General features: G+C 52.7%; 2 protein-coding genes across 2 annotated transcripts in view; one reads left to right on the top strand and one right to left on the bottom strand.

The window, feature by feature from the left end:
* Positions 1-13,136, bottom strand: TEX28 (testis expressed 28). Its single transcript, XM_056850384.1, has 6 exons — positions 13,078-13,136; positions 10,323-10,420; positions 7,655-7,737; positions 3,796-4,493; positions 2,097-2,232; positions 1-312 (listed from the first exon to the last, which is right to left on the bottom strand). Exons 1-6 carry the CDS (start codon positions 13,134-13,136, stop codon positions 1-3), a joined length of 1,386 nt encoding a protein of 461 aa, XP_056706362.1.
* TKTL1 (transketolase like 1) overlaps positions 13,135-23,344 on the top strand; it is a 17,107-nt gene continuing 6,897 nt past the window's right edge. Inside the window, exons 1-10 of the mRNA XM_056856157.1 lie at positions 13,135-13,244; positions 15,373-15,490; positions 15,923-16,036; positions 17,773-17,870; positions 18,247-18,438; positions 18,936-19,063; positions 19,172-19,365; positions 20,136-20,300; positions 21,319-21,475; positions 22,814-22,944. Coding sequence (XP_056712135.1) covers positions 13,135-13,244; positions 15,373-15,490; positions 15,923-16,036; positions 17,773-17,870; positions 18,247-18,438; positions 18,936-19,063; positions 19,172-19,365; positions 20,136-20,300; positions 21,319-21,475; positions 22,814-22,944 — 1,407 coding nt within the window. The remainder of the gene's footprint in view (positions 13,245-15,372; positions 15,491-15,922; positions 16,037-17,772; positions 17,871-18,246; positions 18,439-18,935; positions 19,064-19,171; positions 19,366-20,135; positions 20,301-21,318; positions 21,476-22,813; positions 22,945-23,344) is intronic.

Consider the following 23,344-nt stretch of genomic DNA (forward strand, 5'->3'; position numbering starts at 1 on the left):
CTACACAGAGGGCCACCACGATTTCCATTCCAGATGGCTGATGACACGCAAGTAGTTCCAGACCAGCAGCGCACCGGCGACCGCAGCCAGGGTAGCCAGGGCGCGCCACGGGGTGCGCAGGAGAGGCAGGGTGAAGGCGGAGATAGTGGAGACGCACACCAGGAGGATGGCGGCCAAGGTCAGCAGCAAGTTGATGAGCTGCCCGTACAGTTTGTACACGCTGGCCTGAGGCAAATCCATGGCTTCCAGCTGCTGGACCTGCTGCTGGGTCTCCAGTTTGGCCAGCCGGTTCTGGTAGGAGTCCAGGACCTCCTACCAAAGCAAAAGGGGAGAAGGTGGGTCAGGACCAGTCTAGATTTCGGGCTGTCTGTCTCCACGGTGGTTGAACCCCTTATCATGTAGTCATGAGTGGATTCCCACACCCATGGGGAGGGGACAGGTTGCCAGGCATTGGACAAATGATCACATTTACAACTATGCTTCCATCGCGGGCTGATTGTCTTTCCACTAGGGACAGGGTGAGAGCCAGCGTGGTGTAGTGGTTAAGAGCGGTGGTTTGGAGCAGTGGAGTCTGATCTGGAGAGCCCGGTTTGATTCCCCGCTCCTCCACATGAGCGGCGGAGGCTAATCTGGGGAGCTGGATTGGTTTCCCCACTCCTACACATGAAGCCAGCTGGGTGACCTTGGGCTAGTCACAGCCCTCTCAGCCCCACCTGCCTCACTGGGTGTCTGTTGTGGGGAAGGGAAGGAAATGTGATTGTAAGCCGGTTTGGTCCCAATTATTCGCCAATTTTTCTTCCTCCTAGAGTAAAATGCTTTATCGCTTGCAGAAGGGTCTTAGCCGCCCCCAGAAACTCTGCCCTTGTGGTAGAGCTGTAATCAAAACACCTCATTTTGTATTTATCTGTTATTTGTATTCGTCTGTCAGAGCTAAATATATATTGCCTTTATTGAGCCAGGTTCCCTTGCTGTTCACATGATTTTCATCTGTTGTACATCTTGGCTGGTAATGATAGGCATGTTACCTTGTCTGCGGTAAAGTTTCTATTTTGTGCCCTTAGAAGCAGACGGGCATGTGTTAAAAATCTCCCTGGGGTTAAAGGTTAGTGGGGCTGATAAAATGTTTCACCAGGTGTTTTGGGCATGCAGGAGCTCTGGTTTTTGGAAAAAGGAACAGGACCACCCTGTCAGCAATGCTGACTCTATGGCCTTAAGCAGATGATGAGAGGGAGGGCATCTTGGCCATCTTCTGGGCATGGAGTAGGGGTCACTGGGTGTGTGTGTAGGGGGGAGGTAGTTGTGAATTTCCTGCATTGTGCAGGGGGTTGATGACCATGGCAGTCCCTTCCAACTCTATGATCCCATGATCAGACTGGTTGTTGCGTCCCCTTCCTTCCCGGCTCCATCAAGACACGCCCTGTCGTGGCCTGCAATGTCTAGCTCACTCTGCCTCTTGAATAGGGTTGCCAACCTCCAGGTCTTAGCTGGAGATCTCCCATTATTACAACTGATCTCCAGCCGATAGAGGTCTGTTTCCCCTGCAGAGAATGGCCACTTTGGAAATTGGACTCTATGGCATTGAAGTTCAAACCACTCCCCAATCCCCACTCTCCTCAGGCTCCGCCCCAAATAACTCCTGCCGGTGGCAAGGAGGGACCTGGCAACCCTCCTCTTGAACCCCTTCTAGCAGAGTCCCAGAGCAGCAACCCCCAAACGTTTTGAGCCTGTGGGCACCTTTGGAATCCTGGCAGAGGGTGGTGGGCGCAGCCACAAAACGGCTGGCATGGGAGGTGGAGCCAAACACACAGGGGAAGCTCAAGTGCCGGGGAGGACGGAGGTAATTGATAAAACACACCGGGAAAGAGGAGCGAGAGAGACTAAAACCCACACCGTGCTGGCAGCGGCCACTGAAACAACGTCATTTTAATCCGCCCGGCCAATCAGATCCCCAGTGGCCAATCAGGAGCCCCGCTGGGCAAGTGCCCCTCCCACTTTCTGTAAACACTTGGTCGGTTGTCGGTGGACGCCATGCTGCCCACAGGCACCCCGCTGTAGACCCCTGTCCCAGAGGCTTCTAAAGATGCTTGGGGGCTTACCCAGATGTCCCGGGATCGTTCGTAAGACTGGTAGACCATCTTTTCTTCGGTGCAGGCCAAGTCTTGCTTGAGGTTGGTGATCTCGCTGAGATTGACCTGGATCATGTCGTTGACCTGCACCTCCAAGTTGTAGTGCCTGGAGAGTCAAGGCGGGCTGGGTGAGGCCTGGCAAATCGGGCTGCGGGTTCCGCACTCCCTGCCCTCCACACCTTCACCGGGGCAGGTGGCTGATCTTGTTACACACAGAGCTTACGGCGCTGCCAGGAAATGGATTACGGCGGAGCTGGCTCAGCTTCCTCATTCGACACTCCCGCTGACAATAGGAAAGGGGGTCGCTGTTGGCTACTAGGCTGGGGAATAGCACAGGAGTGGAAGGAACGTAGACCCCAAGGACAACAAGCATCATGGGGGGGATATTGGTGAGGGATAGGGAGAATTACACCAGCATGGCGCAATGGTTAAGAGCGGTGGTTTGGAGCAGTGGACGCTAATCTGGACGCTAATCTGGTTTGATTCCCCACTCCTCCACATAAGTGGCAGACACTGATATGGAGAACCAGATTTGATTCCCCATTCCTCCACATGAGTGGCGGAGGCTAATCTGGAGGACCGCATTTGATTCTAATCCGGTTTGATTTGAATTTGGAGAACCAGGTTTGATTTCCCCACTCCTCCACACAAGCAGCGGACTCTAATCTGGTGAACTTGATTTGTTTCCCAACTCCTACACATGAAGCCAGCTGGGTGACCTTGGGCTAGTCACAGCTCTCTTAGAGCTCTCTCAACCCCACCTACCTCACAGGGTGTCTGTTATGGGGAGGAGAACGGAAGGTGATTGTAAGCTGGTTTGATTCTCCCTTAAGTGGTAGAGAAAGTCGGCAGATAAAAACCAACTCTTCTTCTTCTTCTAAAATTTGTGGGTGCTCATGAGAATCAGGCCCCAGGACACTTAGACCCCCTAGGATAAGGGTATCAAACATAAGGCCTGTGGGCTGTATCCGGCTCCTTGAGAGCTCTTCTCCAACCTGCAAGCCAGCCAAGGCAGCCACACACACCCATTCCTGATCTGGGGTGGCGAGGCATGGCCCGGCCCGACCAAGTGACATTTATGTCATATCCGGCCCTCGTAACGGTTGACACCCCTGCCCTGACTCTAGAAGGGATGGGAACCTTGCCAAGTGGGATTCGTGGTGACACTAAGTATGCTTTACGTTCAGCTGGCGGGGGGGGGGGTTTCACAAGGCAAAAATTGGCCTTTTTGTCGGCGTGATGACATCACTTCTGAAAGGGATATCACTTCCAAAAGTGACGTTATCACACTGCGACGGGGTGGGAAACGTTCTATTTGGGCAAAACTGTATGGTAAAAAACAGCTTCTACCATAGAGTTTGTGGCCAAATACCAGGGTGTCTCTCACACTGTCAGATCCGGCCCGCGGGCCTTATGTTTGATACCCTTATCCTAAGGGGGTCTAAGTGTCCTGGGGCCTGATTCTCATGAGCACTGTCGCAAACATGATGATGTCACTTCTGGAAGTGACGTCATTGCGCTGACATCGAGGCCCAGGCCTAGATTTTGCCCGGTTAAGACCACACACACACACCCCACCCCTCATCGGTTGCCAGGAGCTACCTGGCAACCCTAGAGTGGGGTATCAGGTGAGTGGGATCGCAAGGCCCTCAAGAACGCCGCCGCCCACCTCTTCTTCTCTTCTTGCAGCAGTTCCATCATCTCCCATTTGTTGTCTTTCCACGACTTCTCCGCCTTCCGCCACTCGTCCTCCAGGGCCCTGTGAGTGTCCTTCAGCTCAGCCAGCTGGCCCTTGACCTCCTTCAGCTTCAGCTCGCCCAGCTCATCCAGGAACGGCTTGGCGCTGGTCTCCGAGGTGGGACTGTTCCCCTCGCTTTCTATGGGGGAAAGGCTGTGGATTTCCCCAGCGGTGCTGTTTTTCGAGCTGCGGAGCCTGGGCAAGCTGAAAGAGGCCGGACGGGAGAAGCTTCCCTTCGGGGAGAAGAACTGCTGCTGGGAAGAGGAGGCACTGGTGTTGCTTTCCTGCGCCACCACGGCCCTCTGCTCCTGCTTCTTCAGCTGGAGCCAGCAGTCCTGCAGACGCTGCTCGAGATGGGCGATGTTGGCGGAGGACCGCTGGTTGATCCGCTCGAAGGTCTGCCGGATGAAGCTGGCCTTCTCCGGGTCGGCCTTGCTCACCATCTCCACGTAGCTGGAGGTGTTGTCGTCCCGGTGGGCCTTCTCCACTCGCAGCAGCTCGGACAGGTGGAAGATGCGGTGGTAGAGGCCATCCCGCTGGTTGCGGCTGGTGGTCGAGCTCACCGAGGAGCGCCGTCCATGGCTAGCGGTGGTAGCCACAGAGAGGCTGCGGTCTCGAAGGACCTCTGTCTGCAACGGAGAGGAAGAGTGGGGACAATGAGATCAGAGAAAGAGGCAGAGGTTCCAGTGACCCACAAATGCTCTGGGCCATCCTGGGTTCCTGTTCCGCATTGCACTCAGGTTGTACTTGTCTAAACCCTATGTGCTGCACTGGAAGGGCTAAATGCTAGGGTAGCAACCGCCAGGTGGTGGCTGGAGATCTCCCGCTATTACAACTGATCTCCAGCCGATAGAGATCAGCTCACCTGGAGAAAATAGCCGCTTTGGCCATTGGACTCTGTGGCATTGAAGCCCCTCCCCTCTCCAAACCCCGCCCTCCTCAGGCTCCACCCCCAAAATCTACAGGTAATTCCCAACCCGGACCTGGTAATCCTACTAAATGCGCTCTGCCATTGATCCTACAAACGCCATGTACCCTCCCTCCTAAATCGACTGGCACTCTCCCTTCTAATATTTAATGCATGCCACAATTAGTTAAAACCTATGCTTTAATTAAGTTGATGTATTCTAATAATGACAAAAATACAGAACAACTGGACGCTCGCTGGAATTTAACAGGTTCAAAGATGGAAAAAAACACTCCAAATGTGTAAATTGCAGAGAGGTAGTGATGTAATAATCATGCGGATTTTGGATAAATAGAGTATTGCTTGGTTCACTGTTATGGGTAGTTGTATTAGCAGCAGTTTTAGTCCCCCCCCCCCAAGAATTTGTATTATGAGATTTTAGTAATGTTATATTTCCATTTTCTTTTATTGTTATATTCTCATTTTGTCTTAATAAATTATCTTTATTAAAAAAACACAATTAGTTAAAACTCGACTGGGCCATAAATATTTGACAGTAAATAATGGACCTGCAGTTGGAAAGGGTTAGGGTTACCAACCTCCAGGCAGGACCTGGAGACCTCCCAGAACGACAGCTGATCTTCAGACGACAGAGCAAGGTGGTCAGCACGGGGTTGGGAAATATCTGGAGGTTTTGGGGGTGGAGCCTGAGGAGGGCGGGGTTTGGGGAGGGGAGGGACCTCAGCAGGGTATAATGCCATAGAGTCCACCTTCTAAAGTGGCCATTTTCTCCTGGGGAACTGATCTCTGTCGGCTGGAGATCAGCTGTAATAGCGGGAGATCTCCAGCCACCACCCTGCTACAGAGATCAATACCTCCCTGGAGGAAATGGATGCTTTGGAGGGTGGATTCCATGGCATTATACCCGGCTGAGGTCCCTCCCCGAACCCTCTCCAGGCTCCACCCCCTCCCCAAATCTCCAGGAATCGCCCCACCCAGAGTTGGCAACCCAAAGGTGCCGAGCAAGACAGTTGCCTTGATGTCTCATCCTTTCTGCTTGACCCAAGCTAGCCCCCTTGGTCAGGATGTTCACCATCAACACTTGCCGATTCCTTGATCCCGGCTAAGCGGGGCTAATATCACAGCCCCTAATGGAATTATAGCTTTAAGCACCATCCACCGCTCCCCACTCTTATCAGAGGATCAGGATCATAAGAACATAAGAAAGGCCACGCTGGATCAGACCCAGGCCCATCAAGTCCAGCAGTCTGTTCACACAGTGGCCAACCAGGTGCCTCCAGGAAGCCCACAAACCAGACGACGGCAGCAGCATTGCCCTGCCTGTGTTCCACAGCACCTAAGATAATAGGCATGCTCCTCTGTTCCTGGAGAGAATAGGTCTGCACCATCCATTTGTATTAGTAGCTATGGAGAGCCCCATCCTCCATAAGAACACAAGGAAAGCCTTGCTGGATCAGACCAAGACCCATCAAGTCCAGCCTTCACACAGTGTTCAACCAGGTGCCTCTAGGAAGCCCACAAACAAGACTGTTGCAGCATTGTCCTGCCTATGTTCCATGCATGCTCATCTGATCCTGGAGGGAATAGGGATGCATCATGACTAGTATCCATTTAGTAGCCATGAATAGCTGTCTCCTCCATGAACATATCCACTCCCCTCTCCAGCCTTCCAAGTTGGCAGCCATCACCACATCCTGGGGCAGGGAGTTCCACAGTGTAACTATTTGTTGTGTGAAGAAGTACTTACTTTTATCTGTTTTGAATCTCTCACCCTCCAGCTTCAGCTGATGACCCCACGTTCTGGTATTATGAGAGTGGGAGAAAAGCTTCTCTCGGCAGAAGAATCTCAGCACCAGGCAGGACTAGCAAAGCCTCTCATTTCTCTGCCAGGGAAAGCAGCAGAGGATGCGGGAGGGCCATTCACGGGCTTTTCTGCCGCACGGCTGCCCTCACCTCCTCTGCCTGGCCCTCTTGTGAGGGATAACCTCCGATCCAGCGAAACATCGGCTGTGCCTTTCGGCTCCGATAGCTCTTGCCTGGTGAAGGACCGAGACTTTGGGTGACCCCAAGAAGTCTTTTGGTCTCTAGGGTTTCCAGCCTCCAGGTGGGGCCTGGAGATCTGCTATTACAACTGATCTCCCGACTACGGAGATCCGTTTCCCTGGAGAAAACGGCTGCTGTGGAGGGTGGGAAATACTGGGTGGGAAAATTTCATACATGCCTGGGGAAAACCTGATCACCGCTTTGGGGTCAGGAAGCAACCTTAGAAACCATAGACTATTAAGAAGGAAACATGGACTCTTTGTCAAAAGAAAAAAATGGGCTAGGATGACAGAAATTTGGCTCCTGAGCTTTGTACATAGCTGGACTCACGGTTTTAAAAATAAATACTTTAAAAACATATCTTCCCTATGTCGGAAGAAATAGTCACCTCACCCAAAAACGGTTCTCCGTTTTTTTTCAGTCAGCTTTAAACCAGAGTGGTCCAGATAACTAACGCTGCTCAAAGAAACCTCTCCTTTCTGGCAACTTTGCCGCCAAGGTTGCCAACTTCCAGGTGGCCCCTGGAGATCTCCCGGAATTACAACATCTACAGACTCCAGAGACCGGGTCCCTTGGAGAAAACGGCGGCTTTGGAGGGTGGACTCTGTGGCATTATATCCTGCTGAGCTGCCTCCCCTCCCCAAACCCCACCCTCCCCAGGCTTCACCCCCCAAAATCCCCAGGGATTTCCCATCCCAGAGCTGGCAACCCTACGTGCCGCACTGGAAGGGCTAAACGAAACCCCCTGCCTGCCTTGTGCACGGTGTACTCCTTAACCGACCGCATGAATGACCCCGCGGGGATGAGAACATTACTCACTGAACTGTGCTGCTGGCTGGTAGAGCTTTCTGCCGGTTGGGACAACTCTTCCTTGGATGGGTCGTGGAGATCCACCATGGATGCTGCATGGAGACACACGTGTGGGTCAAAGCGCCAACCCCCTCCTACCTTGCCCAGATCATGGTGTAGCCTGCCCTGGCCAACGGCACCCCATGGCAACTAGCCAACTAAGCAATCCTACGCAGAGTTGTTCCAGTAACACAGGGATTCCCACCATGGTGCCCGCCAACACCTTTCCTGGCACCCAAGTGTTCTTAGAAAGTGGGCGGGGCCAGGTGGGTGACAAAGCCAATCCCAGCAGGGCTTCTGATTGGCCATTAGAGATCTGATTGGCTGCGTGGATATTTTGGAAGGATCTTCAGGACCAGGATCTTCACTGTGCTGCGGTGTATATGCAGGAACGTATTTTTCAACAATATGTTCATTTGAAAAGGCATCTCGTCAAACGGAGCTGCTGCCTGAAACACTGGAGAGTTAGAGTTATGCATAGCCTCCCGCCCGGACATATCGCAGTTGGCTCCGCCTCTTGCGGCCACCATTTAATAGTTGGCTCCGCCTCCCTTTTGTCATTGTCGTCGCGCTGCTCCGCAGGACGCCATGTGCTTGGCCTTGGACCGTGAGGCGGCTTGTGCTTTCTGGATTAGCTCTCCTGTTTTGGTGCTTGAATCCCTAACTTCTTGTGTGCTGACTTGGGACGGTGCCTTGGCCTACGTTCGCTGCCTGTTGCCCCGGGGTGGGGGGAGCTGCCTGAACCCGGACACCGACTAAGGGCCATTTTGGGACCAGAAAACGGCACAGGAGGGAGAAGCAGAAACTGCTTCTCTCTGCATGCCATGGTCCTGATCCAAGCTTGGGGCCCCACGCACTTGAGAACATAAGAACACAAGAAAAGCCCTGCTGGATCAGACCAAGACCTGTCAAGTCCAGCAATCTGTTCGCACAGTAGCCAACCAGGTGCTTCCAGGAAGCCCACCAACAAGACGACTACAGCAGCATTGCCCTGCCTGCATTCCACAGCACCTAATAGCATAGGCATGCTCCTCTGATCCTGGAGAGAATAGGTATGCATCGTGACTAGTATCCGTAATGACTAGTAGCCATGGATAGCCCTATCATAAGGACATAAGAAAGGCCCTGCTGGCTCAGACCAAGGCCCATCTAGTCCAGCAGTCTGTTCGCACAGTGGCCAACCAGGTGCTTCCAGGAAGCCCACCAACAAGACAACTGCAGCAGCATTATCCTGCCTGTGTTCCACAGCACCTAATAGCATAGGCATGCTCCTCTGATCCTGGAGAGAATAGGTATGCATCGTGACTAGTATCCGTAATGACTAGTAGCCATGGATAGCCCTATCATAAGGACATAAGAAAGGCCCTGCTGGCTCAGACCAAGGCCCATCTAGTCCAGCAGTCTGTTCGCACAGTGGCCAACCAGGTGCTTCCAGGAAGCCCACCAACAAGACAACTGCAGCAGCATTATCCTGCCTGTGTTCCACAGCACCTAATAGCATAGGCATGCTCCTCTGATCCTGGAGAGAATAGGTATGCATCATAGCTAGCATCCATTTGGACTAATAGCCATGGATATCCCTCTTCTCCATGAACAAGTCCACTCTCCTCTTAAAGCCTTCCAAGTTGGCAGCCATCACCACATCCTGGGGCAGGGAGTTCCACAACTTATCTATCCGTTGTGTGAAGAAATACTTCTTTTTATCTGTTTTGAACCTTTCAGTGGACATCTAACAAGGAAGAAAAGTTGGTTTTTATACGCCGACTTTCTCTACCTTTTAAGGAGAATCAAACCGGTTTACAATCTCCTTCCCTTCCTCTCCCCACAACAGACACATTGTGAGGTAGGTGGGGCTCAGAGAACTGTGACTAGCCCAAGGTCACCCAGCTGGCTTCATGTATAGGAGTGGGGAAACCAACGCGGCTCTCCAGATTAGAGTCCGTTGCTCATGTGGAGGAGTGGGGCATCGAACCCAGTTCTCCAGATTAGAGTCCACTGCTCTTAACCGCTACACCACGCCGGCTCTCAAGTCCTCATGGAAGACAAGTTTAAAATGTAACACATAGTTAGGCCAGTTACGAGCTTGCTGCTTCGGCGCTGGCTGGCCCGTTCCGAAATTGGTTTTACATCCAATCCACATCACTTCCCTTTGGCCTGGATTAAGCTCTCCTCTCCTCCTTCAGACCAAAGTTCAGATCGAAAGGAGAGACAACAGCGGATTGTCACTTGCATATTTTATTTATTCATTCGCGTTATTTATAGTTCCCCTTTCTCTCTGAGACTCAAGGGCAAATTACACATTGCAAATCGATGCAATCAATAGGAGGAGACATCTAATGAGCAATGTAAGAGGGCCAGGATTACAGAGATCCAAAACAAACCATTAATATCAAACAAGATATGTCAGTGCAGAAAATGGTATTACATAAATATAAAACGACGCAGTGAGAACAGGACAAAATATATAGCAAACAGGTAATACATCGTTTACACAATACTATGGTTCACAGTCCAGTTCCTTTATCACAGAATCATTGTGAACCATCCCATTACAGTGTAGCTGTTACCTAAATGCTCTCCTGAATAATTTGGTTTTGCGTGGTTTGCAGAAAGGCAGGAGAATGGGAGCCTTCCTGACTTTCTTGGACATAGGAGAGGCGGTCCTTCAGATATGATCGCCCTAGGCCATAACGGGCATTGTATGCGAGAGCCGATGCCTTGATTTGAACCCAGTACCTGATGGGCCAGCCAACAGAGTAGCTGCACCAAGGGGCGTCATATGTATGATCTACCTAGCTCCTGATATTGATGGCACCTCCGTCCCTGATTTCTGGACGACCCCTCCTAGCAGTGTCATGGAGATGTTAAACAGCATGGGGGACAAGGTGGAACCTTGTGGGACCCAGCCCTATAAACCGATGGCCAAGGAACAGAAGTCACCCGGCAGACTTCACGTGGAGTGGGGGATCAAACCTGGTTCACCAGATTAGAGTCTGCCACTCATGTGAAGGAGTGGGGAATCGAACCCGGTTCTCCAGATAAGAGTCCGCCGCTCATGTGGAGGAGCAAGTAACCAAACCCAGTTCTCCAGATAAGAGTCCGCCACTCATGTGGAGTGGGGAATCGAACCCGGTTCTCCAGATAAGAGTCCGCTGCTCATGTGGAGTGGGGGAATTGAACCCAGTTCTCCAGATTAGAATCCACCGCTCTTAACCACTACACCACGCTGGGAGAAAATGAGTTTCTATATGTTTTTCCCAATGGGAATAAAAGGTCAGGGAGTGGTGATCCTTGATGGGGAAATGGCACAAGGAGACAGAATTAGGTATTGTTTTATTATTTATTTAGAAAATGATCTGCTGCGTCTCCAGCAACCGGCTTGAGGCACAGATCCCCATAGGAGGGTCTCCCCCCCCCTTGAACTGCAGCCCCCACGACTTCATTCTGTAAAATAAAAAGTCCAGAAAAATGTTCCCTGAGCTACGCATAAGCAGGCTCCTAAACTGGATTATGGCCATCAGTTGTTTACTTGACTCAGAAATAAGTCACACTATGTCTTAGGATTCGCTCCCCAGTCAACAGGCAGTTGGTTGCCAGCCTCCAGGTGGGGCCTGGAAATTTCCTGGAATTACAACTGATCTCCAGAGACTGCAGAAATCCGTTCCCCTGGAGGAAATAGTTGCTTTGGAGGGGGTGGGTGGGGGGCCTCCATGGCATTATACCCCACTGAGGTCCCTTCCCCAAACATTCCCCAGGCTCCACCCCCCAAATCTCCAGGAATCTCCTCACCCAGAGCTGGCAACCCTAGCGGGCAAATGGGCCAGTTTACACCTTTACTAGAACAGGGAAGAGGAAAGACCCTTATTATACCAGGTCAGGCTATAGGCAGGGAGGAATTTACGAATTCTCAGACAGAGAAAAACACTTTGTGTGCGGAAATATAGAATGACGCGCTAGTTTTCTTCATGCAGGGCGAGCAGCTCTGTGTTTTTTTTTATTATTATTGTTGTTATTATTGGTGCAGAAACATTTATAATGGAAATCGCCACCAGGAGCCTAAAGCATGGTTTGTCCCAGGGGAAAAAAGCTTTTATTACTGGGTTGTAGTACCCAGTAAAGTAAAGAGTGGCCCTGGGAATGTAATCTTCAAAAATGTAAGAGAATGGAAAGAGATTCCTATACTTTGCCATGAATCCCAACACTGCATTGAACTCACGGGGAAAAGAGGATCGATACGGTTGCCAGTTCTGAGTTGGGAAACTCCTGGCGATTTGCGGGGGGTGGTGGTGGTGGTGGGTGGTGGAACCCGGGCGGGGTGGGACCTGGGATCTCCGTGGGGATTTCATGCCCTGGACTCCACAGTCAGAAAGCTGCCCCTTTCCTCCAGGGGAACTGATCTCTGTAGGCCGGAGGTCAGTTGCAATTCCAGGAGACCTCCAGGCTTCAGCGTGGCATAGTGGTTGAGAGCGGTGGTTTGGAGCGGTGGCCTCGAATCTGGTGAACCGGGCTGGCTTCCTCACTCCTCCACATGAAGCCAGCTGGGGGACCCTGGGCTAGTCACAGTTCTCTTAGAGCTCTCTCAGCCCCACAGTGCCTGTTGCGGGGAGAGGAAGATTGTAAGTTGGGAAATTTGCCAGGAATTTCCCAACTCAGAACTGGCAACCGTATCGATCCTCTTTTCCCCGTGAGTTCAATGCAGTGTTGGGATTCATGGCAAAGTATAGGAATCTCTTTCCATTCTCTTACATTTGTGAAGATTACGTTCCCAGGGCCACTCTTTACTTTGTAAGCTATATCAGCATATAAAAACCAACTCTTCTTCTTCGAATGGAGGAGGGCAACCTTAAGTTTAGACTCGCTGGGGCTAGGAGGCGGGGGCCAGATCCTGACCGCAGTTGCACGAGGGGAAAGAAGAGGAGTTGGTCTTTCTATGCCGACTTCCTCCCCCACTTAATGAGGAATCCAACCGGCCGACAACCGCCTTCCCTCCCCCTCCCCGCAACAGACACCCTGGGAGGGAGGCGAGGCCGAGAGAGCTGCGACTAGCCCAAGGTCACCCAGCAGGGGAATCGAACCCGGGGATCCAGATCACCAGAGCACAGCGACTACACCACGCTGGGGCCAGGGACCCTCCCCGGCTGCGTGTGCCAGCTGGAACCCGGCTTCCCCTCCCCTCCCCCGAGATCCGGAGTCACCCCTGCTCGGGCTTTCGCAAAGGTCTCGGGCCAGGGTCCAGCCAGCCAGCCCCCCCGCCCCCGGGGAGGTGGCGGGGGCCACGCGGGCCCGGGATCACGCGGGCGGCGGCGAAGGCATTGGCCCGAGGCAGCTGGGCCGCGTCCCCACGTGCGCACGCAGCGCCGGCCCCCCGCTCCTCCCTCCGCCGCGCGGCTCACTTCCTGCCTGCCCGGCTGAGCGAGCGAGCGTGCAAGCGAGCGCGGCTGCTGGGCGCCATGGCCGGCAGCTACCCCAAGCCCGACGAGAAGAGCCTGCAGGCGCTGCGCGACGCCGCCGGCCGCCTCCGCGTCCACTCCATCCGCGCCACCTGCGCCTCCAACTCGGGGTCAGGCCTCCCCCCGCTTGCAGGGGGGCCGGGGGGGGCAATCTGGCCGGGGGTCGCCCCCCCCCCCCCCGCCCGCTTCCAGCCTGCCTTGCTTGCTCCGGGTGGCCGGGGTTGGAGGGGGGAAGGGTGGGGTGGGGTCCACCTCTTTGCCCCCCCCTGCTTCCTTGGCCGGCTGCCTGGGGGGGTCAGATGAGCTCCCCTCCCGGTTCCAGGCTGCCTTGCTTGCTCCGGGTAGCCGGGGGTGGGTGGTTGGAAGGGTGGGGGGGGTCTAACTCTTTGGCCCCCCTCCCCCCTTGCTTCCTTGACCCACTGTCTGGGGGGGTCAGATGAGCCCCCCCTCCCGGTTCCAGGCTGCCTTGCTTGCTCCGGGGTTGGAGGGTGGAAAGGTTGGGTGGATGGAAGGGTGGGGGGTCTAACTCTTTGGCCCCCCTCCCCCATTTGCTTCCTTGGCCCACTGCCTGGGGGGGGTCAGATGAGCCCCCCCCTCCCGGTTTCAGGCTGCCTTGCTTGCTCCGGGGTTGGAGGGTGGAAGGGTTGGGTGGATGGAAGGGTGGGGGGGTCCACCTCTTTGGCCCCCCTTTCCTTGGCCCGCTGCCTGGGGGGGGTGTCAGATGAGCCCCCCTCCCAGTTCCAGGCTGCCTTGCTTGCTCCGGGTAGCCGGGGGTGGGTGGTTGGAAGGATTGGGGGTCCAGCTCTTTGGCACCCCTTCCCCCCACCCCTCCTCTGCTCCCCTGGCCCTCTGCTGGCTGCCTTGGGGGGGGGATCCAGATGAGCCACCAGAGCCCTCTCTGCACGTTTCCAGCCGGGTTCACACGAGCTGCCCTGCTAAATAGGGCAGAGGTCCCTAGTGGTGGGGCTTCCCACTGAAGCCAGCGTGGTGTGGTGGTTAAGAGCGGTGGCTTGGAGCAGTGAACTCTGAACTGGAGAATCTGGTTCAATTGCCCACTCTGACACATGAGCGGACGAGGCTAATTCGGTGAACTGGATTTGTTTCCCCACTCCTAAGCATGAAGCCAGCTGGGCGACCTTGGGCTAGTCACAGCTCTCTCAGCCCCACCTACCTCGCAGGGTGCCTGTTGTGGGGAGGGGAAGGTGATTGTAAGCCCGCTTCATTCTCCCTTAAGTGTAGAGAAAGTCGGCTTATAAAGAACCAACTCTTCTTCTTCTAAAGCTAGAGTTCCCTTTGGGTTGATGGGGTTGGTTGGTTGGTTGCACAGTAGGGTGCCAAATCCAATTTGGGGGTGGATCCTGCGGGGGCATAAGGCCACTGAGCCCACCCTCCAAAGCCACTGGGGAGCGGCCGGGGCTCAGCCGTAGAGCATCTGCTTGGCACGCAGTAGGTCCAAGGGTCGGGCACTGGCATGTCCTGTTAAAAAAAAAAAAAGGTCTAAGTAAGTAATGTGACAGACCTCTCTGCCTGAGACCATGGAGAGCCACTGCCAGTCCGAGTAGACAATGTTGGCCTTGACACACTGGCACAGTATAAGGCAGCGTGGTGTAGTGGTTAGGAGCAGAGGACTCGAACCTGGAGAAACTGGTTCGATTCCCCACTCCTCCAGATGAAGCCAGCTGGGTGGCCTTGGGCCAGTCACGGTTCCCTCTGAACTCGCTCAGCCCCCACCTATCTCACAAGGGGTCCGTTGTGGGGGAGAGGAAGGGAAGGAAATTGTAAGCTGGTTTGAGACTCCGTAAAAGGTAGAGAAAATCAGCATAGAAAAACCAATTCTTCTCTTCTTCTTCGTGTGTTTGGGCAGGGGCCATGGCTCAGTGGCAGAGTATCTGCTTAGCATGCAGATGGTCCCCAGTTCAATCCCTGGCCTCTCCCATTGAAAGGACCAGGCAGTAGATGATGGTGAAAGACCTCTGGCTGAGACCCTGGAGAGAGCTGCTGCCAGTCTGAGTGGTCAATACTGACCTTGATGGTCCAAGGGTCTGATTCAATATGAGGCAGCTTCCCGGGTGTTTAGAGCAGCCATTTTCTTCAGAGAAGCTGATCTCTGTAGTCTGGAGATCACAGGCCGTTCCAGGAGCTCTCCAGGCCCCACCTGGTGCTTGGCAGCCCTGGGTGCCGTTCAGGGGCCCTTGGGCTGCCCGCTTGGGTCACCGCCGCTGCCTTTTGCCCCCGCAGCCACCCGACGTCATGCTGCAGCGCCGCCGAGATCATGTCCGTCCTGTTCTTCCACACCATGCGCTACAAGCCCAGCGAGCCGGCCTGCCCCAGCAACGACCGCTTCGTGCTCTCCAAGGTGAGGAACGCGGCGCGCTCGCCTGCCCCGTGCGGAGGCCCCGGCTCTGGTTTTTCTTCTGTTTTTCCTTAGCTTCTACTTAGAGTCAATATGCTTCTTCTGCTGCCCAATGCAAGACACTGATGCTAAAAAAAACCCCGCTTTCAGTTCCCACCTCTTGCGTCCCCTTTTCCTTTCCTTCCCCATCTCCTTACAGCACCACAAGACTACAAATTTATTATTTCATAAGAACATAAGAAAGGCTCTGCTGGATCAGACCAAGGCCCATCAAGTCCAGCAGTCTGGACAGTGGGAACTGTCCTGTGTGTGGCTGCTTCCTTGCGCTGCAACGAAGAGGGCACCGTGGACGGCGCCCGCATTCCAGAGCAACGAGCCTGCAGACTTGATGGTTTGGGGGCTGTTTTAACGCCTGCTTTGTTTCCCCTCGGGCAGGGCCACGCTGCGCCCATCCTCTATGCGGCCTGGGCCGAGGCCGGCTACCTTAAAGAGTCCGAGCTGCTGAAACTGCGGAAGATTGACTGCAACCTGGAAGGCCATCCCACCCCTGTAAGTGGCTTCCTGGAACACGCGTGGTGTTGTGGGTAGGAACGGTGGACTCTAGTCTGGAGAACCGGGTTCGATTCCCCGCTCCTCCACATGAAGCCCTGCGAGGAAAGTCTGAGGGAGTTGGGAATGTTTGGTTTGGAGAAGAGGTGGTTGACTGGGGACAGGATTGCTCTCTTGAAGTATCTGAAGGGCTGCCACTTAGAGGAAGGCATGGAGCTGTTCCTGTTGGCAGCAGAGGAGAGGACTCGCAATAATGGCTTTAAATTGCTGGCTGAAAGGTACCGGCTGGATATTAGGAAAAACATTTTTTACAGTAAGAGTTGTTCGACAGTGGAATAGGCTGCCTAGGGAGGTGGTGAGCTCCCCGTCGCTGGTGGTCTTTGAGCAGAGGCTGGACAAGCACTTGTCAGGGATGCTCTAGGCCGATCCTGCATGAAGCAGGGGGTTGGACTAGATGGCCAGTATGGCCCCTTCCAACTCTATTATTCTAAGCCTGCTGGGTGGCCTTGGGCTAGTCACAGTTCTCTCCGAACTCTCTCAGTCCCATCTACCTCACAAGGTCTCTCTTGTAAGGAGGGGAAGGGAAGGCGATTGTAGGCTGGTTTGATTCTCCTTAAAAGGCAGAGGAAGCCGGCATATGAAAACCAACTCTTCTTCTCTGGCTGGTCCTACACACTGGGCTCCTGCGGCTGGCCCGCTGTGGGCAACCAGAAGGAGAAACCGCATGTGTGGAGGGGTTAGGCAAGCGCTCTTCTGTGTGGGCTTGGACACATTAACGTAGGAATGCTGCCCGAGGAACTGACCTTGTCCTATATGCAGACACCACAGAAGGCGATGACAGCATAACCGCATATCTCAAGAGCAGCATGGTGCATGCGTGGGGCCAAACCTGGGAAGCCAAGTGCAGCTCTTCAACATGCGCTTGTGCCTGTGACAACACGCAGAGTGAAGTGCATGTTTTCCTGAAGCCAGAGAGGACGTGGGTCAGTTCTTTGTAGGATGGCTGGCACAAAACGGCCCGCATTCTGCCCGGTGTGCAGAAGGTCCCAGGTTCAGTCCCTAGCATCTCCAGTTATAAGAATCTGGCAGTAAGCGATGTGAAAGGCCTCTGCCTGAGATACTGGAGAGCTGGTTGTCAGTCCGAGTAATCAATACTGACCTTGATGGACCGAGGGTCTGATTCAGTATAAATATAATAAGGGGAATATATGCCAATAAAGGTATTGAACTGAATAAGTGGAATAAAGGTACTAAAAATGCAAAATCTGCAAAGCCCACAATAGCACCTCTTATCATCAGTTACAATGAATCTAGTTATAAGTTTATAAATTTCAATCGTTATTAAATTAAGCATACAGCAAACAGGTTGTCAACTCGCCACCAGGTAAAGCACAAAATAAACATATGCTTTAATTTCAAGTTGTAGGTAAGTAACAAATTAAAGCACTAATGTTTCTAAATACAATCAGGTTTTAATTCCCCTGGTAATGTACACTTATCTTTGTTAGACTTACCTACAACTTGAATTTTTTTTTAAGCATATGTTTATTTTGTGCTTTACCTGGTGGCCAGTTGACAACCTGTTTGCTGTATGCTTAATTTAAAAGATTGTAATTTATAAACTTATATTTGGATTCATTGTAACTGATGATAAGAGGTGCTATTGTGGGCTTTTGCTGATTCAGTGTAAAGCATGTTCATGTGTAACGTGTGCTTTTTTTCTCTTGCCTTAACAGAGGCTGCCTTTTGTGGACGTGGCCACTGGATCGCTAGGCCAGGGCTTGGGAGCCGCGTGTGGCATGGCCTACACGGGCAAATACTTCGACAAGGCCAGGTGAGGAATTGCAGGTGAACGGGGAGAGGTCTGTATGTTGCCGCTCCTGGGGAGGGGCCTTGGCTCAGTGGTAGAGCCTCTGCTTGGCATGCAGAAGGTCCCAGGTTCAGTCCCTGGCTTCTCCAGTTAAAGGGACTAGGCAAATAGGTGATGTGAAAGACCTCGCTCTTCCTGAGACCCTGGAGAGCCGCTGCCCGTCTGAGTAGACAATACTGACTTTGATGGGCTGAGGGTCGGATTCAGTAGAAGGCCTCTTCATGTGTTCATGTGAAGTATCTTGGAATGGGTCCTGGAACTGAGTGCTGTAAGGGACGGGGAAGATCAGTAGTGGGTTGCGGGAGAGCCCCCTAATCTCCTTCACTGTCTCCTCACCCAGCTACCGAGTGTACTGCCTGCTGGGCGATGGAGAATCTTCCGAAGGCTCCGTGTGGGAAGCCCTGGCCTTTGGATCCCACTACCAGTTGGACAACCTGGTGGCCATCTTTGACATCAACCGGCTGGGGCAGAGCGAGGCGGCCCCACTCCGCCACGACACCGAAGCCTACCGCAAGCGCTGCGAAGCCTTTGGGTAAGCGCCGTCGGCTGGTTTGACCCTCTTTCAAGCGAGGTGGCTACTTTGTTTGTGCGCACAAAACACTTTCTTTCTTCCCCTGGGGGGAAGGGTAGGGTTTAAAGAGAGGAGGGCCTGGGGGAGGGTGGGGTTTAAAGAGAGGAGGAACCTCCACTGGGTTGTGGTGTTATAGAGTCCCCCCTCCGAACCCGCTGTCTTCGACGGAAACTGACCTTTGAAATCTGGAGATCAAGTGTAATTCTGGGACAACTCCAGCCCCCATCCTGGAAATTGGCAACCCTGTGGGAGGAAGGCTTCAAAAAAGTCTGAGCCGAGGGGTAGGATACGAACCCCTCTTCTTCTTTGCAGCCTCCAAAAAAAAGAGCAACAAGGAGTCCCCTTACTGAAGAGGGCAGGCACACAGCCAGTCTGAAAAAGGGATCCTTAGCAGACGGACCAGCAAAACCATTGGAAAAGGGGTGCACGAAACATAACTTCTTCTCTCATCTTGCTAGGTGGAATACCTATGTGGTGGATGGCCATGACGTGGAGGAACTTAGCCGGGCCCTGTGGCAAGCTAGCCAGACGAAGGGGAAGCCGACGGCCATTGTGGCCAAGACTTTCAAAGGGCGAGGGATCCCAGGTGAGCGGGGGCTCTTGGCCTGGGGGTGGGCCTGGGGAGGGCGCTGTGGTTGCATGGTGATCATGGCAGCATGGCTGCCAGTGAGTAACCGGATGGTCTCTGTCTCAGGGGTGGAGGACGGGGACAATTGGCACGGAAAGCCCATCCCCAAGGACAAAGCGGACTCTGTGATCAACGCGATCCAGGCCCAAATCCAGACCAACAAAGTCGTGTCTATCCAGCCGCCTGCCGAGGATGTCCCGCAGATCAGCATTGTGGACATTAAGATGCCTTCTCCACCAGCCTTCAAAATTGGGGAAAAGGTATTGTGTAGCTCAGCTTGGTTTCAGCGTTGGCACTTCAGAGTCTTGGCTTCTGCCATAGAGGTTCCAACACAGTAGGGCTAAGATCTGGTGAAGTCCCTGCCCTGCCATGGAAGCTTGCTGAGTAACCTTGTGCCAGTCACTCTCTCTGAGCCTAACCTACCTTGAAGGGTTGTTGGGAGGATAAAATGGAAAGGTGTCAGCTGACTTGGGTCCCTGTTGGGGTGAAACACAGGATATAAATGAGGGTTTTTTCCTTCTTGTTTTTTTTTTTTTTTTTTACTTTTTTAAAAAATTAAAACTTCTAAAAAGATTGAAGAAAAAGAGTTGGTCTCTACCTTTTGAGGAGAATCAAACCAGCTTACAATCTCCTTCCCTTCCTCTCCCCACACAGACACTTTGTGAGGTAGGTGGGGCTGAGACAGTTCGGAGAGAGCTGTGACTGGCCCAGGTCACCTAGCTGGCTTTATGTGGAGGAGTGGGGAAACCAACCCAGTTCACCAGATTAGCGTCCACCGCTCATGTGGAGGAGTGGGGAATCAAACCCGCTTCTCCAGATTAGAGTCCGCCGCTGTTAACCACTACACCACGCTGGCTGTGTGTGTGTGTGAGAGAGAGAGAGAGCTGTTACATGCAAATATATATATAAATACAGAGTCCCCCACGGGAGTGTTATCTCTACCAGTTGGCCACTGACGTGTCTCGTCTTGCTGGCAAGCCGCTGGCGCTCCGCAGCTGACTGGCACGTGACCAGGCTTTCTCTTCCCCAGGTGGCCACCCGCAAGGCCTATGGTTTGGCCCTGGCCAAGTTGGGCACCGCCAACAGCCGTGTGGTGGCGTTGGACGGCGACACCAAGAACTCCACCTTTGCGGAACTCTTCAAGAAGGCCCATCCCGAGCGCTACATTGAGTGTTACATCGCCGAGCAGAACATGGTGAGTCTCAAACGTGAAGATGGGAGGGGGTCGTCCTCCCATGGAATAAGACCTACGGTGATCTCCCCCCCCCCCCGTCTTTTTTAATTTTTTAAAGAAATTTTCAATATATGGATACAGAAAGAAGAAAGGGAAAAGACATTTTTTTGGGGGAAAGGTCATAATGCGCAAATTGACGGTTCTCAAGCTCAGCTGATCGATCATACCCCCAAAGAACTAGGTATGACAGATCCTCTAAGGCAGATCCTTAGAGGATCTGTCAAGGTTAGATGAAAAATGAGCATTCAGTACTATCAAAGAATTTTAGACCAAGAACAACAAATAATATGTCCATCTATCCCACTAACAAGCTCCCCTCTTAAATTAGGTCTACAGGTTAAATATGGGAAACTACAGCAGTCCTTTGATACACTCGAGGACCCCCTCCAACGGAGGGCTTTTATGCTCGTCACTTAATGCCCTCCCCTCGGAGGTATTAAAGAGTAGGTTTAAAAATATCCCCTTTGAGAAAAGAACATGTTTATGCGGAAGTTGTCAAGACTAGTTGTCTTGTTGTCAAATCATATTTATATGGAAAATGTATGGAATGAGGATTCTTGTGCACTGGCTATGCTATATTTCTGAGAATATGCCAATAAAGGTTGTTTGATTTGAACTAGCTATGAGGAAACTAAACTAGTCTAAACCATTATCATTTTTTAATACAATCAATGAAAAACATTGCTAACTGTTACAACCGCTCGATTGGTATAAGCCTCAATTACCTGCTATTTGTCGGTTATCGCTGTGTCAACTATATCCACAGTAAATAATATCTGGAAAGAACGTTCTAGCATCTTATAGGAACAAGCAGTTATCGACTTCTTGAAAGTATACTTGATATTATCTGGTTTATATCCTAAAACTGTCTATAGCATCTAGCATCCAAAAATATTAACTTGATTTTAAATCACGTGTATTTATCAAAGAGTGGTTGCCATCTCTGTCCCGTCCCCCCCTCCTTGGTCTTCTGTGGCAGGTCAGCGTGGCTCTGGGGTGCGCCGCCAGGGACCGGACGGTCGCGTTCGCCAGCACCTTTGCCGCGTTCTTCACCCGGGCGTTTGACCACATCCGCATGGGTGCCATCTCGCAGACGAACATCAACCTCTGTGGCTCTCACAGCGGCTGCTCCATTGGTACGTCCGCAGGAGAATTTCAGGGGGCTGAACTAGCAAACGACTTGTTCGAGGGAAACCCAACGGGCCTGTGGCATATGCCGTGACTCCGCTGCTGGTGGGCTTCCCTGCGGCATTTGACCGGCAACAGTTGAAAACAGGATGCTGAGTTGCGTCCTACATGGCTGCGGTTGTGTCCATGAAGGATGTGGAATTCTCTGCAAGAGAATGTAGTGATGGCCACAGGCATAGATGGCATTAAAGGGGGCTTTTAAGACAGATTCATGGAGGAGAGAGGTCTATCAGTGGCTATTGGCCATGGTGACGAAAGGGAACCTCCACCTTCAGAGGCAGTCAACCTCTGAATCCCAGTGCCCAGGAGGCAGAATCAGTGAAACGCCCCTTGGCCTCTATGCCCTGGGGTTGGCCCTCCAGAGGAACTGGTTGTGGATGCTGGACTAGATGGACCACTGGTCTTGATTCAGCAGTGCTCTCCTGAGGTTCTTATGTTCTTAATGTAGCAGTGGTTCTGGAATCTGTGTTCCGAGAACCCCAGTTTTCATTTAAACATCCCCTCCTCTGTTTCTAGCTTTTACAGTTGCAGAGAGAACCCGAAAAGCCCCAAGAGTGGCTGAATGAGATTTCCCGTGCTTGAGGAACAGAGTGTCGGTGGCTCCTTGCCCCTCCCACAATCAGCCCACCCCCCAAAAAGAGGCAACTTTGCTTACTTTGCACAAGTTGCAGGATTTGGATTGCGTGGGCACAGAATGGTTTCACCAGGATTGTACATGCTCTTTATTGCCCTAATTGCTGGCCGATCTTTTTCCTAGCCTTATCTCCATCAGGGATGAGTAAGCTGTGCAAGGGTAATATTCTGAGGCAACGTGGATTTTGTGTGTGTTCGTGCATCTTGGAGCTTGTGCCATGCGTTCCCCTTCCTGTATAGCTGATTTCCGCCCTACTGGATGTACTAAACCAACTTGCTGTGACTAATACCCGCTCAGCACGCTCCTGCATCTAAGAGAGGCTTTTTGGAAGTGTATGCCCTGATTCCCCTTCTAAACCGACCTGGTTGAACAACTGCCTACTAAATCTGGGCGGAGTTCCGTCCCGCAATTGGAGGCGTGGGTTTGATGGTATGTTCCGTAGGCCTCCGAGATGAAATCTGTGTCGGTTTCCCAACCCCGTTGCACAATTCGCACAGTTCGTATTACCTTCTTAATACTGGGAGCTCTGCAGTTTTGCATTTGTTTTTTCTGGACTGCACACCAGAGATAATCGGAGGACTCCGTTCCTCTCTCCTGTGTGGCCGAGATGGGTCATGGAGTTTCCTCTTCCTTCCGTGATCTTTCCCGCCAGGTGAAGACGGCCCCTCTCAGATGGCGCTGGAAGACATAGCCATGTTCAGAACGGTCCCTGGCTGCACCGTTTTCTACCCAAGCGACGCCGTTTCCACCGAACACGCGGTCTGTCTGGCAGCAAACACCAAGGTATGTGGATGCCCAGCCGGTCTCCCTGCCTCTGAATTGACTTCTTCAGCGCCTGGTAAAGTGAAGATGCTACATGAGGAATCACCTTTCTTCCTACTGGCTTCCTCATGCAAGACGTGCACACACGCTGTTGCAGAGGAGGGGCTTTGGCTCAGCGGCAGAGCATCTGCCTGGTGTGCAGAAGGTCCCAGGTTCAATCCCCGTCATCTCCAGTTAAAAGGGACCAGGCAAGTAGGTAATGTGAAAGACCTCTGCTTGAGACCCTGAGAAGATGCTGCCGGTCTGAGTAGACAATACTGACTACGATGGACCCAAGGGTCTGATTCAGTGTAAGGCAACTTCATGTGAGATCCTTTGGGGAGGGGCCATAGCTCAGTGGAAAAACCTGTGCCTGGCATTC

This window comes from Euleptes europaea, chromosome 1 (assembly GCF_029931775.1).
Source record: "Euleptes europaea isolate rEulEur1 chromosome 1, rEulEur1.hap1, whole genome shotgun sequence".
Taxonomy (NCBI): Eukaryota; Metazoa; Chordata; class Lepidosauria; order Squamata; family Sphaerodactylidae; genus Euleptes; species Euleptes europaea.